The sequence below is a fragment of the Syngnathus floridae genome, chromosome 2 (assembly GCF_059516105.1).
Source record: "Syngnathus floridae isolate MCC-2025c chromosome 2, RoL_Sflo_1.0, whole genome shotgun sequence".
Taxonomy (NCBI): domain Eukaryota; kingdom Metazoa; phylum Chordata; class Actinopteri; order Syngnathiformes; family Syngnathidae; genus Syngnathus; species Syngnathus floridae.
In genome coordinates, this window is record NC_142414.1 from 19065379 (window position 1) to 19081795 (window position 16417).

A 16417-nucleotide genomic window follows, 5' to 3' on the forward strand; every position below is an offset into this window, starting at 1 on the left:
TGTCTTTTGGGATCCAATTGCAGTTTGTCAGAATTGAATTGAAGCCACGGTACAAGTCTGGCGGTGGTGTAAATCTTGAATTGGTTTTGTTACTGTGGTGCCAGGCCTATTTATTGCATATTTAGAATTATTGCAATTTGAGTGATAAGAATAAAAATGCAACTGGTTTTGATGTTGCCTAAATTCTCACACTAAGAACATAACAGAATTAGTCTTTTATAAACTATTGGGCCCACACTGAAATGGAAAAAAGAATATTCGAGTAACATTATTCTACAGATTTTCAAAAGCTTGATCAAGCAATTTCTGTCAAATAATGGCATGAATCCTGTTACAAAATGTCAAACAAACATTATTGCAGAAAGGATGTGTTTTACTAAATTGATTGTATATTCTCATACATGAAAATATCAAAACTTTGGCCATGGCCACAGCAGAGGAGTGTTCTTGAGGTAGTTCTGGAAGTTGGGGTCCGACCCCCACTTGTTTAAGGCCTGCTTTTCCAGTATGGGAATGCCACTGACATGGCGCAGCAGGAACCAAACAAAAAGAGGCGATGCTACGCTCAGGTACTGATACCCTTGCATCACCGATGAAGCTGAGAGCCACAGACCTGACCACTGAAGTATCTCTCCAAAATAATTGGGGTGTCTGCTGTAAGCCCACAGCCCACTCTGGATGAACTTCCCCTGAGGGCAGAAAACACTACATGTTAGTGAATGCAGACTTGGATGTCTGTAATTAACAGGTTTACTAACAACGTTATCCGGGTCGCCTTTGAAGATCCATTTCTGCCGGTCGGCGATGGTCTCTGTGGCAAAGCCGATGCCCCACAGGGTCCAGCCGACGTAGTCTCTCATTCCCAAAGGAGTGTTGCGTTTTTCACTGTTGAGCATGAGCGTGGGCAACAGAGTTGCAAACACCCACACAGCTGACAAAAAAAGAGTTTATTTTATTTATTTTTTTAAACTGTGTCCTTACAGTAATGGGCTGTCTGAGGAGGGTGTCGAAAAGAGCAGCAGGAAAAAAAACAATCCGCAACGTATGCAAGTGCACAGCGGCAGATGTAAATTGGCAGAACTTTTTTTAATTGGAAGTGGTGAAATGGATGTTGTAGCATGAGTGGGTGACACCACTAGTCAAAGTTAAATGAATTTCTTTAAAATGTTAGTCCATTTTAAATTTTAGAGTATTTACGCCATTGTTTTTTTTTGTGTGCTTATTGTGTTATTATATGTAGCGTTTAAAGACTTTGGCCATTGTTTTAATTAATTTTGACCAATTTCGAGTGCTTATGTTTCAACGTTTGAGGACTTCTGTGGCGATGTTGCCCTGAACTCCAGTTCCGGGTGATATAGATGAATGTTTGCAGTTTGAGCACCCTTTATAACCATGCAGCAATTCCTGTGTTTACATGCATGTTAACCCTTGAATCTCATGAGCCCACAATGCATTGCACGCCAACAAGATTGCAGCCTTCACGTCTGTAAACAGAAATCCCCTTCAACCCATTTTAGATAAGTATATATGCATGTAATTCATGAGGCCATGTGTGTAATAAAAACATTTTAAAGGAGACCACCCAAGCAGTACTAAGTACCTTGAATAGTCCAGTAAACAAAGAAAGTCCCTGGACTGTCTCGGACATTGTTAAACCTTCGATCCTGGCCGTCCTTCAAGATCCGCATAAAGAGGAATGTACCCAGCCTGCGGGAAAAGTGCTGTTAACCACCAGTCGCATTAACCCAGGTATTATTCATTAACCCGACTTTAGGGTTTCTCTGTTGACCTCAGCGGCCCAGCTGGAACTTCATTCTCCTTGTGTTGAGAGTAAGAGTGAGGTGTCTGAGATCAAAACCAAACTGCCGCCTTCCGAGGAATAAAATGGATGACTGTTGCATCATAACATTGTCTTAATTTCATAATGGCCCCCAGGTGAAAAGTGGCCTATGCCAAGGGAACGTACCTGAGCCCCCACGCCGTCACCAGCCCAGTCTGAACATTCTGCCGAAGATGGGTGGCCCCTCCCCACAGACGGCTCAGGTGGGCAAGCAGTATAAATGTACCAGAGCCTGGAAAAAAACCCGACCAAAGAATCACACATCGGCTGGCTCGCTGCAGAGTAAGGCGTGTTTCCATCAATCTTTTACGCAGGAAACGTCCGGTAATTGGTTCCAAGGTTCAAGGGTGACGCCGCCTCGAAGCACAGTGGCGTGGCCACAAGTGACGGGACCGGGTGACACTCAAGTGTCAAGGTGAAATCCAACGGCCGTATTGAAAGGTAAGACAAGAGATTAACTCGTAACGATGGACTAAAGCAGTGCTTCTCAACTGTCACAACTCATTTTGAGGATGTTCACAGCAATGAAGAAAATGTATTGTTCAAATAATAGCCTCTGAAAATATAGATGGATCATATATGACATGCTTACTGTACAGTACATGTTCAAAGTGCCTTTCAGATATCGTACATATCTGAATTGCACCATAACCACAAAATTTCACTGATCTCTTCTTTGGGGAAACTTCCTTACCCATTATGTTCAGTGTAAAAACTCTTGTCTACGAACATTTCTGACACATTTTCAAATGTTATTTTCCAATTGAAAGTCAACCTGGGAAGCAGTTCAACGCGGCGACGTATCTCGAAGTATGAACATGTCATCGGTCTCTCTCCTACCCACACTACGAAAGTACGCGGTAGTCATGTCAGAATCTCAGTACTATAATCTTTTTTTATTCTCTCAATCCGGTGAAAACTGTAAGTTCGGTGCTAACTGAAAATATAATATCGTGCCGCGTGATGACACTCATACTCGTTTATTACGCGTCGTTTGTAACTTTGAAACGTCGTAAAACGGGGTCACCCTGTCATTTTTTTACGCTGCCTGTTTCGAGCAAGCAGAACGGATAGACAGGTTAAAACGATTTTTTTTCGGCTCTCATTTTCCGTCTTTCATTCCTGCCTTTAAATGCTAATGACATTATGTGAATGGGAAAAAGGAATCGGAAATATTTTATATAATTTACCCACTGTATTATTACACATTACTTTATCATTAATAATTATTAATCAAGTTATCACTAATAATTGTTGTGATTGAACTGACAAAATGCTGCTAATGGTTCTTCCATCCATGTTTTCTATCCCATCATGAATGTAAACCATTGAGAGGGCTGTTTCACAACAGCATTTCTAATACGATTAACACGCAGACTCCATTAGCATTGTTACGGAACACAAATTAAGCGACGCATTAAAAGGCCCGTTTAAATAACAAACACGGCCTCAGTTTATATTTCACGTTTGCGCAAGGATGAAAAAGTTTTGCTGTCGTTTGTACCTGCCAAGTCGTAGAACTTTTCGGTTTTAAACGCCGCCGCCAGCGCCCAACCAGCCCACTGGATGCCCAAGTCGGTGACGGCACATTTGGCCACTGTGCTCCCCATGATAAAGTCACTCAAGTCGGCCAGCAACTGTGGAGCTGGAGACTTTGTCATGGGGCCACTCCTCTTTCGTGGTTAGCGAGGGAGCAAAAAAAACCCACAACAATTTACTGGTCATAGTTCAGAGCGGCCATGTTTGTTGTTGATGAAACAGTGTTCGTCGCAAGGGGTTGTGGGAAACGTAGTCAACAGGTAACATTTTTTTTTTTTTAATTGAAATATACTGGGTCAAGCACAGTTTCTTTTACCCAAAAATGATTTGAGGTATCAAGCTGTATTTTTTCTGGTCACTCACTTGAGGCCTGTTTGGCCTCCAAATTATAGCACTGTCTGTGTTTAATTAATTAATTAATAGTAATTAAAATATTAACATGATCGCAACTAATTTAAAATGAATTGGTTTTCTTTTGTGTAATGCATGCAATTGACACTCATTGAAATGCATTGGAATAGCCTACAAAACGCTGATACATTTCCAATACTGTATATATTTTCAATCAAAAATAATGATTATTATATCATACTCAGACAAGTCAAACAATGGCGGATCACACAAGTCCTAAAGGCAGCAGTGGAGACTTTACCAAAAAAGTCCAAAGACAGCTGAGCAGAAGCAAAGAAAAGGTACACATTTCAAAAGGCAACATTTAAAAATGACAATCATTGCCTGTTGTTTATTTTGATTTGTTTTTCTTGCAGGTGCTGCAGAAGCTTGGGAAGTCAGAAGTGACCAGAGATGATGAATTTGAACACTATGTCCAACTTTTCTGTGACCAACAGGTAAATATATATAGTATGGAGAAAAACTGATTCAGTGACCTAACGAATTTATTTTGGATGACAAACAAATGAGGGATGACACAATACTTGACTTATGTGTTTACCTATCTGCTGGCAGATTGATGGCAACAGAATATACAAAGACCTGAGGAATTACATTGAAGTAGTCAGAGGTGCCTCCCTTTTTGTGTTTTACTGAAGCATGATGATAATGTCTTTTTTTTTTTTTTTAATCTCACATTACCACTTCTGCTCCCTCCAGACATGCGAGAAGCCTCAAGACGTCTTTCGCAGTCTTTGTTCGATTTTTACGAAAGCGACTGGGTGGGACAAGAAGATATTGGAGCTGTGGTGGAGGTCATGCCTGACACTAGCCTAATTGTTCATACAAGAACTGTTGCGTTAACGTGCATTAAGTTCTAGTGGGTTTTTTTTGTTTTGTTTTTTAATAAATCATCCCTAATATGTAAATGACTGATTCTCTCCGGAGTTGAGCCTAGTCAGAGGAAATAGAGCTGATGTTTTTCTCCTCAAAATTTTACAATTCCCAGCCTGCTTTACTTGCTGTATCAGATGTTACATATTGTACATTTCTTTTTAGGGGGAGGACCTCCTCTGGAATGACCACGAGGTGAAGCTGTTGGACCAAGCTGTCCGGACCATGGAGTCTTATGTGGGTCAGTTCCCAGATGTCAAGGTAGGTTAACACAGACACACGAAACTCCACATCAACAACACAAATCTAAGGAGCACCCATATAAGAACTGTATAATCTGATAATCACGTTTGATTATCATTGTCATATTTCTATTTGTGATCAATTTTTTTATTACATAATAGATTGTGAGAATGTACCTAATAAAGTGGCTACTACATGGATATTTGAATGTTACTATTTAGGAGAAAGTGTCCAAGAGGGGGAGGAAACTGGTGGACTACGACTCAGCCCGTCACCACCTGGAGGCCCTGAAAATGGCTAAGAAGCGAGATGACGTCAAGATCAGCAAGGTTCTCTTCAATACTAAACACTTAATGTAAATTGACCCAATTTCTTTCAGGAAAAAAAATCAAATAAACGTTTGACCCTTTTTTGCAGGCGGAAGAAGTGATGAATGGTGCTAAATTTGTTTATGAAGGAATCAATAATGAGCTGAAATCGGAGCTACCTGTGCTGCACGAAAGGTGCTTTTAAAATTTATACTCATAGTCATCTTCCCATACCATCATGCTCATTACTTTTTGCATCTTAGCCGCATCGGATGCTACGTGGCCGTCTTCTCTGCAATATCAAGTTTACGAGACATCTTCTACAAGGAAATGAGAACGGTATGCTGTATTAGCATCAACAAGTGGCAACAAAACAAGAAAATATTCATTTTCAAACCAAACGTCCTCTCTCATAGCTCAACATGGATCTGCACCATGTGGTGAAGGAACTGCAGGCCCAACATCCAGACAAAGTGTTTGCCATCCAGGGAATGCAAAAGTTAGTTGCTTTGACCTCTTTGGTGTCATTTACAATTGCACGTCAAATAACTATCGAGGCAGAGAGCCATTCATACTCATATTCACACTGTCACAGACTAGCAACTGTTTCCAGACTGTTTGCATGGAAGTCAGATGTGCTAACCACTAAATGGTCAAATTAAGTCACTGCTGTGTGAGATTTAAAATGCACTGCCTGGCCCCAAAATCAGTTAGCATTTTCCATGGCTGCATTTTGAGTGATTATTTTTTTCATTGTTGAAGGTATGGTTCCTTGAGGAGGCGAACCCTGATGTCCCCTAGAGCTTGGAAGTCCAGTTTCTCGGAGTTCCACCGGAACTACAGTCCAAAAAGTGGCCAGAGATTTAGTTTCAGGTCCCCAGAAAAACCTCGCCATAGTAGTCTGTCCAGAGAGAACAGCGCTGTCGCAGCCTCATTGCTGTCGCCTCCACCGAAGATGACCACTGAGTCAAGTGGGTCAAGCCACATTGAAATCCATGATCTTTGCATCCAAGAGGATCCTGTGGATGCTGCGGACAAGCCTGAGTCAGAAAAAGAAAACACCAATCGGGAAGAGGAGGAAGAGGAGAAGGAGAAGAGTTTGCAGGTAGAAGAATCTGAAGCAAAGAGTCCCGCACAAACAGAAGAGAAGCAAGAAGATGCTCCACCGAGCGAGAGCAGCAGTGAGCTGAACAACTCGTGCGACTCTGAGAGTTTAGAGCTCCAGCTGACAGCAGGAGACTGCGATTCGCTGCATATCAACAACTCAGGCGACGGCCACAATACTCCGAAGTCCAACGGACTGGAGAATGGAGAAGTTCCAGGATTGAACACTGAGGAGCTGAACAAGGTTTAACGTTTGCTTTACACACCTCACAGTCCATACAAAACGTGTCCAAAATTAGAAGTTGTTCCCTTGGACAGCAAATTCACATACATATAAAGTCCCTGTAGAAGGGGCCACGCAAAATTGTCAACTGGTTCACCAGTTGCCAATCCTTACCATATCAGATCATGCCGACACACACGAGTGTTTAAGATTCCCTGATAATTCCTTGTTAGTATTTTATTTCTTCTAAAAAATACCACTGTTGTCCTTTTAGGTGGCTTCTGCAGGCTCCAAGAATACAGATGTCTAACAAGTCCATGCCTCAAGGTTTGTGCTTGTCACAGTAAACAGGCTGGCTTTTACCCATTTTGTCTGCTTGACTTTCATGTTAAATGTGGTTATGAACAGCTGAGGGTGATACGATGGAAGCCAACAGCTGCAGAGGAAGGAGCAACAAGACTACATCTGTTGTCAAACACCCTCCCGCATTCTCAGCATCTTTTTATAGTTTTGTCTGGTTTTTTTTAGACACACGGCACGGACACAATCGTAAAAATGTAATATTTTAGTGCTTGTTTTTGTCAGTTTTTAAGATAGATGTTAATTCACAATTCCAAGCGAGTATTAAACGAAGGCAATAAGTAGTTTGCTAATTTGTTAAATCTTGTGAAATGCACATCTGCCGATCTTCATATATGGATGGACACAATAATCATGTAAAATTGAAATGAAGCAAGAACTGAGTCGAAATGGACTGTGCTAGGGCAACATGGTATCAGTGAGTGCTTAGCATATCTGCCTCACAGTTGAGAGGTCATGAGTTCAAATTTCTTCACCGCCCATCCTGTGTGAGTTTGCAAATTCTCTTTGTGTTTGTGTAGACTTTTTCCAGTTCCTCCAGCTTCCTCCCATATCCCCAAAACATGCATTGAAGACTCGAAATCGTGAATAGTTGTTTCTGTGGGCCTGCGTTTAGCTGGCGACCAGACAAGGTTGTACCCCTCTTGTTGCCCAGTTATCTCCAGGTCACCCCTGGTCCTCATGACGACAAGCACTATATATCCCGCTATTTTTTTTAAATGAATTGTGTGCAATTGTGCACTACTTGGCTAGATTCATAGAAGTTTTCGTGGCAAAAATCAACCCACTTCTCAAAATAAAGTTTATTAGAAGCGTTAGCCTCGTGGTTGTGTTTGATGATTCTTTCTGCCTCAAGTAAAAGATTAAAAGATTATCCTCCTGTAATGTGGTGTCTTCATTCTATTTTTTCTCTCATTTTTAATTTGCAACTATGCTTCGGATGAAGTTCAGTAAAAATAAGGCGGAAAATTGTATTTCCTCATGCTATCAACTTCTAAAAGAGTTGATTTAAAAGTCCAGAGTGACTTTTTAAATGTGTATGTTGTTATAGTGGCTTGTTTGCAGTAATTCTAGTGTGACACAAATTATATTCCTTGTGTTATCGAAATAGCCGACTAAAAAATGTGAATTTAATTTGTTGTATACTATTTTATTTCCTAGAAGTTACAGTATAGTAATATAATTATAGTAATCACGACATTAGTGCTGCGCCGCGAACAAGAAAATGTAGATGATCGATGACTCAAAATAGTCCACTCCGCATCGAAGCTCAGGAGTGGTGATCTTTGTGACACGCGATCTTTGGACGTCAACGATGGGTGGGGCTTGTAAGCGCTCATACGGATAGTTGTGGGCCCCACGTTTTGACTTGGTAGCAGTGCAACATCTTTATGAACGATCTTTGTACATTGAAGAGGGAGGGGCTGAAAATGCTCGTGCACGGTGCGCTCATTGTGAAAGTCACGAGCGCTTTGAAAACGAGTTGGACAACGCCGAAATAATAGCAAGACGGCTCTTTCAGTCGGCTTAGCTGTTCTTGACGCTAGACGAGACTTTAGATAGTTTTGCCAGGAGTGAGTCACATTTTTCTCCACTCTCTAAGTGTGCAAACTCCGGCAAACGGACGGCTACTTGCTTGTTTGTTGGTGGCACGCGCCCAGGTAAGATCGGAGACGTGCAGCCGTGCTGAATGCTAAATATTGAGCTGATCTTAGTTTGCTCCTGAATTGTTTGCTTTTTTTTTTTGTTTAAGTCACTTATGTGTCTTTTTAGCTAACTGCTAAATGAATTCGAAGGTAATTTAATGTCTTTGACTTCACATTTAATGAATAACAACGAAAGTCCGCCTAATTTGGGGAATGGCTCTAACAAACGGAAACGGCGATGTTGACGTTCCCTGGTATGTTTATTTGGCTACCAACGTTGGTTTTGTCTGAACACATTTGACAAAAAGTGACTTAAGCTTGAACGTTAGACTCGGGTCAACAATTCCCAAATAGCGTACATTGTTTTCACCATCAGAATATGAATTAACATGGCGAAAAAAAAAAGAAAACTAAAAAATTGTTCCATCCAAACCTGTTGTGCACGAGAAAAACAAGGGCAGGTTCGGAATTAGTCCACACAAAAAGTAACCAAGGAAATTTAACTCTCATCTTCGATTAAAAAACAACAACTACAAGTTGACCAGTGTTACCTTTTTGTTGAATTTAAAAACTATTTGGAAAAACTGTTACTTTGTTAAACAGTGATCAACATTTTTGCTCATTTCCTCACATGAACCCAAAGAGTAATTGAATCGGTTGTGCGTTTTCTTCTCTGTCAATTTGAAATTGTATATCCTGTTTTGAATAAATTGTGGAAATTAAAATGTTTGTTTTGTCCAGTCCATTGGTTAAATGGCCAAATGAACAGATAGTTTGGAAAAAAAAAAGTTTGAAGCAGTGAGCACAACATTTTAGCATAAACTGAAATCAATTTTTTTTCTATTTTTAGTAGATGGCTACCAAGAAAGATAACCTGTCAGGGTTCTGCAGTGTAGAAAATTGACGTTTGGGGGAATTTCTGTAAAATGCAGATGAAATGTGCATTGTTGGAACCCTCATTGTTATTTATGAAACAAGCAACTTTTAATTTGGTCTTTCAGCTTTCAACATGGCGACGCTCCCCCCTTTCACCAACACAACAGAAAACAGTAAGACTCCTTTACATATGCTGCCTCTTTGTTTTTGGGTTGCCTCATTGCTATTGTCAAGCCACATGATTGAAGCTCCTCAAATTTGAAATGCACGTATGGAATCATCATATATAATAGTCACAATCAAAATAGAGCTGGCGACAGATCTGATCGGTGATCCTGAACTGTCATTAACAACAAAGATGGCGTTCTTATTGGAAGATGTTTTGAAGCGCAAACCTTAATTGAAGCCCAGACAACAAGACTGAAATTTAAGAAAAGAAAAAAAAAATAGCCTTGGCTGATTTCGTGACTGAGTTTCTCTATTGGCAAGAGAGATTTTGTATTTTTCAACTGAACACAATGACAAGCAAATCCTTTTCCACCAACTCACCCCTCTGAAGGTATTGAAACAGTGAGGTCACTTCCTCATACTTCAGAATCCCAGCTTTTATTTCATGGTATTTATTGATATCAGAGCTATTGCACAAGCATTGGACATAGCCGATGGATCCATCAAACAGGTTGACCAAGGGTGTCAAGAGCAGTTAATCAAACATTGTGAGAACTATGACAAGAACAACAGTCAGTGACGACACTGCCAGCCTCCACTGAGCTCATGGTCTTGTTTCATCGTAGTTACAGCAGTGACATCTACAGACCACTTAAAACCAAACACCACAGTCATTGCAGGTAAATATCTTCTCATTACTGTGATTACTTGAGTGGTAGCCATGGGCTGGCCCGCGTGTGTGAATCCCTCTTGTGCGCCCCCGACCCCCAGTGGTATCGACACTCATCGTGCTGACGCTGGTCCTGCTGGCCGTCCTGGTGTATCACTACATGTGCCACAACAAGGGGGACTACAGGACCACAGGAGAGCAGGCCCCCGGCGAGGACCCCGACGAGGATCCTGCTAACCAGGCTGCCAGCGAAAAGAAGGAATATTTTATTTGAGAGACTGAACTTCACTGAGGAGTGGGAGGAAATGAGGCTCAGAAAAAAAACACCTGAAGTAAGCCTATCTGAAGAAAATTTTGTGGGTGTGTGAAACCAAAGAAAATTATTTTGAGTGGTTTTGTACTTTGGGACTTGTAATGGGTGGAAGGATGTTAAAGCGTGATCTCTATTATGTAAGTGTGCTGCAATATTTATCAAACGTGCCTCTTGGGGTAGAGAAAGACTCTGTCCTGTTTTAGATGTTACAATTTTTAAAAAAAAAATGTTTTGTATGGTTACTGACTCACTTCAATTTGACCTCCATGTTTGACATAAATATGGAAGGCAATAAAAATAGATGTTTTTGAAAAATTTTGTCATTTTCTTGGCAGAATTGGAAAACCTTTCAAGTGTTATTTTATGTGGGGGGATCAGGAAAACCCTTAGTGTTATTTTTAAGGTTTGAAAACTAACCATTTTCTCTTTTTTATAATAATAATAATAAGCAAACAATAAGCTCCACTCAATCATTCAGGTTATTTGACAAAATGTCCTCTGAACAGATCTAAGTTCTTTTACAGGATCCCCCCCATGCGATCACACTGAATGAGCCTACAAGCATGTACAGTGTTTTTTGTTTGAGCTGATCTTATTGGAACCAGAGCAACTAAATGTAAACAAGACATTTACTTAGAGTATCAAACATAATTACGTAGTGGTTGCCAACACAGTGGATGCACAGATAGGTTTAAAAAAAAAAAAACAACTTCCTGTGCCCACATTCATTTTCACTAAATGGAACTCAAATGAAAAAAATGACATGATTTCTCTCATCACGTTACAAAAAAACAAATGTCCTTTATTTAGCAGTGTGCCCCATTTTGAATACATTACATATGTGAATAAATTTAAACAACTTCTCAAATGTCCAAAATAACCTTTATTCTAAACTTACACTTAAATTTTAAGTTTAGTATAAAAAAGTTAAGTGCACCTAAGTCGTTGACGCTCGTCTCCTTTAGCCATCTCAAGACAGAAAATGTGCATAATAAGTCCGTCATCGCTTTAGCGCGGCGTCTTTTTTCTTTTTATTTATTTTTTACAAAACATCGGAAAGAGAATCCCTGAACCAGGAATGTCCTTGATCCTTTAACAGAGAAGAAGTCTGTCGGGCTGCGGTTGGCATTACAGCTGCACTCGTACAGGAAGTACTTCATATTGCTGGCACCACCGTTACAAAAAGAAGAAAAAACACTGAACTAAAGAGGACAGTTCAAGTTTTGGAAGCTGTGGGCCCTCTTGAGCATGAGAACGTTAGTTCGAATGACCCCTTTCCACGGCAACCGCATGTTTGATAAAGGTAGCGGGCGAGCTTTTTTCCCCCATCCTCTGGCTACAGCAGCCAAAACCTGAACACGGTTAGTCGGACACCCAGTGGACAACATCTACAAAGAGCAACTTCCTGTTCAGATAGTGTCGTAACAATGCAAAATTCAGCATACAGACTAAAACAAAAGAGTCTCAGAAGTGCATTTTTCTTCAAATCTTGTGAGAAACGAGTGCTGGAAACCGGCAATTATCTACTCCCGGATGTCAGGGAAATTGGTGGGCTTTTTAATTTTTTTTTAAATTGACTCATCTGACCTTCTAGGATCTTGATTAGTAGGTGGAAATGTGGTCAAATTTCCAACATCCTGACGGGTTTCATCGTCTAATAATCTAAAACATCCTTTGACACAAACACGGATACAGCGTGGTGATTGGTTAATCCCAGTTTGTGAACGATCCCCAATATTTTTCCCCTCAATTTCACCTCATATTTCTAAGGATACATATTTACCTGGCCCATAGGCTCATTTAAAATAAAAAAATTACCCATTAATTAAGTAAAATATCAACTAGTCAGCAAACACAAATGCCGCTAGTTGTTTTCTGATTGGATGTTATTAAAAAGGCGCATTATTAACGCAGACAGCAGTAAAGCCTCTTAGCACAATATTTCACAGTTTTCTAAATATATACACACACACACAAAACTATGACTAAAAAATAACCAACCACCCGTTGTCTGGAATTTGTCATTTGTTTAGCAGTGCATCCTCTTTTTTTTTTTTAATTAGTAATCATGTGCAAATTAAAAATGATGAAATGCACAACTTTGAACAATTATGAAAAATCCCACATTAACTGATTAGTTGATATAATAAATCATTTTCTTTGGTACAACTGACTTAGTGTTGTTCTTTTTAAACAAATGAATAAGGTTCACCAACAGAAACCTTTTCAAATGTGCCAAATTGAAAACCAGAAGAAAAAGTAAACGAGTACTAAATGAATTAGCTTGCACAAATAAGCACATTTCAGACATTTTGTATAAACTCTGGGTATCCGACATCAAAACAGAAAGAAAATAAACTACAAAAGTTACACCAACCAGCCTGTCGCAGTCAACTCACTTGAATCTCTTTCCATTTTCCTTTGAACGTTTTGTTTCTTGAAATGGGGCTCGATCCCCAGTGCTCTTTGGCACTTGACTATGTTAAATCTACACGTCGCCCAACAAGGTACAGTAAACCACTTTTTGGCAAGTGCATTTTAGTATTTCTTTCTTTTTAAGCTCTTTAAATGCAACTTGCTTTTTCTTTTTTAATTCACATTGCTTAAGTTTTATCTACTTCAATGCATTTTTTTTTCTTGAGAATTTCTTGTGATAGTCATACTGGTATTTATAGGAACATTAGTTTACTACACTAAAAAAAAAGAAAGAAAAAAGACAAGTGGGGATTTTTTTGCGTTCAACTTTGTAATTGCATTTCACTTTCACCATTAAGCAGCTCAACTATTAAACACTACACGAATGTGACATTGCCTACTGTCTTTTCTGTAGAAGCTGCTTCAAGTATGATATTTTAGTCTCTAGAGCAGTCAGTTTCAACTGGTTGGTCAAAAATAATTTAAAAGTGGATTTAACCTGCACTCGATTCTAATAAACAAGCAGCAGTTTAGCATCTTTACAGCAGATTTGTGCTGCTGAGAGGCAGAAATGTGTCTGAAATGCTGTTGATCACCAATTTGACTTTACCCTTCAGTTTCTTGTGATGCTGATGTTTCCAAAAAATAATTTGGTCTGATATCTGTTAAAATGGCCTTTGAGAAAAAAAAAAAAGTGGAAGACCAGTTGAACACCTCTTGTGAAGACTTTATCAGACACACGGCTTTCAAATGTTATTTTTTTCAAACCAAGCTGGAGTTGTCTTGATTGGTTGGTATTTGATGTTGTTGCCACATTTTGATCTCCTAAAGGTGTAGTCAAGTCAAAGATTTTCATCACAATATATGGTTTATGCCCTTTCACATGGTCTTTTGATTAATGCGTTTGTAGAGTATGAATTAAGCAGAAAATCCACCTGTTTTCTGTTTTTATCAATCTCTGGGGAGCGGCCATTTTGTCTTGTACTGCGACTGAAAATTATATCAGTGCCTTATGGCTCTCAGATAACAACCATCACAGCTTACCTTTGTTTAAACTGGTAGGAGATAGAAGATAATATTGAAAAGAAAATGTGTGACTTGACTTTGGCTTTAAGTTGATCTTATGGCGTAAGCCTTGCGAAATCTATCAAGTTTAGCTACCTACTTAACCACTAGTGTCAAAACACAGGCCACCATTCTTGTGAACCTGGAATGACCTAAACTAAAACTGAAGCTCGACGCAATGGAAAATGATGGGATGGATTCTACAACATTAAATACTTGTTGGTCACTTAATGGCTAAGTTATAAGTGGAGTACTGTACCTTTCACAAGGGCTCAAAAACATTACATTCCATTAGGTGATATCAGTATTGTGGCTAAGCAGCCTAAGGAGGATAGGGGAGGGGGGGGTACGTGATGTTGGGGAAGGGGGGAGGCGCTGCATTGGATTTAGGCGTGAGGGAGCATCTGCTGTTACCAGATGGTGTAACCTCCGCTGGAGCCGCCCAAGAAGAAGTTGTTCTTGCGCTGCGTCATGACCACGTTGGCACCCTGCATGGCCGCCAGTTGAGCTGCATTTGGGGCGTGCCCAGGGGGTGGGGGCTGAGGCACAGTAGATTAGACCATCAGTCACTCCCATGAGTCTCCAATAGAATATTCTTTACTGTATTTCTTTGAATCGGTCCATGAAAGACAACACGTCAACAAGATGAGGACGAACACTTACCGGAATGGAAACGCTGCTTCCAGCTGTGAAGCGGGCGCCGGCGTCGAAGCCACCATCAACCATCATCGTGGAACCAGGCGGGTACATGGCCCCCATAGGATAATAAGCCAGGGGGACGTTCTGGGCCATGGCTCCGACGGGCATCTGCGGCTGCATGGGCATGTAGACCTGAGTGCCCACATAGGGGGAGGACATCTGAGGCACCTGGCCGGTCACCTGGTGGGGAAGCACATACCTAGGGTGGTAGATCTGTGGAGAGATACAAGAAGTGGTTAACAAGTTCACAATCGGGATCATCTCGGCCATCGCTATGGTTACCTCAGAGTATGCGGGAGGCGTGTCCGTATAAGGAGGCGCCTGAGGAGATATTTGCATAGCAGGGGGGTAAACGGGGGCAGTGCTCTGCTGAGGGTACACACTCTGCTGTGGATATGACCCTGCAACACAACACCAAACTTGAACATACACATGCTGGGCAAATCAAACATGAGAATGTTGGAAAAATGATGGAGCTTGCTTTTGTCATTGTCCATGGCCTTTGAAAAGGCCCCGTTGAGAAAAGTTCTAATTTTATTACCAAAAAAGTCTTAACCTTATCTATCAGACTGAACAATTACATGCTTATCCATTTAATGTCAGAGAAATACGATTACGGTAACCTCTGTATTTACGTAATCATTTAAATGTATGTTGGGGCCTTTTTTTTATTTTATTTTTTTATAAATGTGCGTTTTTAAATGTATATTTATTGTATCATGAGAACAATTAGGAAACCGCCAAACATTAATATCACAAAAACTCACACTGATGACAACTCACTTGCTATTCTGGGAAAATGAAACCAAAATCAGCTCGTCCAAACCCGACTACAATATCACAATTTCGCCTAATACTAAGCAATACGGCATGATTTGATCCCGCATTTGTTCGTTTGAACTAAACCGTGTTTTAACCTTTACTCTGACATTGTAAAGCACTGACACTCAACGAGTTCCACAGAAATTCCGACGGCCATGTATTGTCATGTAACCACCCCCGGTTGTCCAAAACAACTAGCATTGCTACCTTTAGCCTTGGCGACGCATAGCAAGCCGCTGACAGGGAGAAAAAACTAAGAAATATGAGCGGGTAAAATACCTTTGTTGTTCATTGTCACAGTCCGGTTCGAAATGTGGAGGATGTCAGACAATCACTGGGGACTCTGCTTATCTCGTCACAGAGTCGTTCAAACGAAGAGGTTTACAGCGGTGAATAGCAATAATCCACTTCCTTGTTTTTCTGCTTCTTGTTGTTGTAGATAGCGGTGACGTCAACTGATCTCGTTCGGCGGTGGAGCGCGGCTGCTTAGTTTTCAGTTGGAGCGCCCTCTATTGGTTAATGGTGGAGGTGACGAGTGAATGCGAGATCAGGTTGATTGGTTGATAATTGATTCAAATATTTTTGTATATTTGTTTTATTAATTTACTGTTTTCACTGTCTTTGGTCTTGCATAATTTATTTTGTTACTCCATTTATAGCAATTTGTATGCAGCAGTGGTTGTTTTAACTATACAAAGATGAGTTGAGTTGAGACCTCTCGGTATGAATAAGTTACAAATAGAAAGGGGGCAGTAGTCCAAGAATGGCCCAACCTCCTGGTGAACATATAATCCCATGCCACTTGAGAATTCAATTCACAAGGATGTGTCAAGACACTACCT

At 40.4% G+C, this 16417-nt stretch overlaps 4 protein-coding genes across 6 annotated transcripts; 2 read left to right on the forward strand and 2 right to left on the reverse strand.

Moving 5' to 3' along the window:
• Positions 1 to 352: 352 nt before the first annotated feature.
• LOC148402438 (uncharacterized) lies at positions 353 to 3610 on the reverse strand. Its single transcript, XM_088369143.1, has 5 exons — positions 3345 to 3610; positions 1967 to 2072; positions 1601 to 1707; positions 759 to 931; positions 353 to 689 (listed from the first exon to the last, which is right to left on the reverse strand). The coding sequence occupies exons 1-5, from the start codon at positions 3499 to 3501 to the stop codon at positions 411 to 413; spliced, it is 822 nt and encodes a 273-aa protein (XP_088225269.1). The 5' UTR covers positions 3502 to 3610; the 3' UTR covers positions 353 to 410.
• Positions 2083 to 7786, forward strand: bin2a (bridging integrator 2a). 3 transcript variants are annotated; one of them, XM_088369140.1, is made up of 13 exons: positions 2083 to 2281; positions 3976 to 4071; positions 4147 to 4227; positions 4346 to 4400; positions 4490 to 4584; positions 4829 to 4924; positions 5128 to 5235; positions 5324 to 5409; positions 5478 to 5553; positions 5631 to 5713; positions 5977 to 6562; positions 6816 to 6868; positions 6950 to 7786. In XM_088369140.1, the coding sequence occupies exons 2-12, from the start codon at positions 3988 to 3990 to the stop codon at positions 6849 to 6851; spliced, it is 1386 nt and encodes a 461-aa protein (XP_088225266.1). In that variant the 5' UTR covers positions 2083 to 2281; positions 3976 to 3987; the 3' UTR covers positions 6852 to 6868; positions 6950 to 7786. The 3 variants fall into 3 exon arrangements, with proteins under 3 accessions (XP_088225266.1, XP_088225265.1, XP_088225264.1); XM_088369139.1 differs by lacking the exon at positions 2083 to 2281 and adding an exon at positions 2872 to 2918; XM_088369138.1 differs by lacking the exon at positions 2083 to 2281 and adding an exon at positions 2948 to 3639.
• Positions 7787 to 8305: 519 nt separating this feature from the next.
• smagp (small cell adhesion glycoprotein) lies at positions 8306 to 10889 on the forward strand. The gene is made up of 4 exons (XM_088368855.1): positions 8306 to 8562; positions 9549 to 9596; positions 10218 to 10271; positions 10363 to 10889. Exons 2-4 carry the CDS (start codon positions 9557 to 9559, stop codon positions 10533 to 10535), a joined length of 267 nt encoding a protein of 88 aa, XP_088224981.1. The 5' UTR covers positions 8306 to 8562; positions 9549 to 9556; the 3' UTR covers positions 10536 to 10889.
• Positions 10536 to 16029, reverse strand: dazap2 (DAZ associated protein 2). The gene is made up of 4 exons (XM_088368854.1): positions 15855 to 16029; positions 15036 to 15154; positions 14718 to 14966; positions 10536 to 14593 (listed from the first exon to the last, which is right to left on the reverse strand). Exons 1-4 carry the CDS (start codon positions 15865 to 15867, stop codon positions 14465 to 14467), a joined length of 510 nt encoding a protein of 169 aa, XP_088224980.1. The 5' UTR covers positions 15868 to 16029; the 3' UTR covers positions 10536 to 14464.
• Between the last annotated feature and the right edge of the window lie 388 nt (positions 16030 to 16417).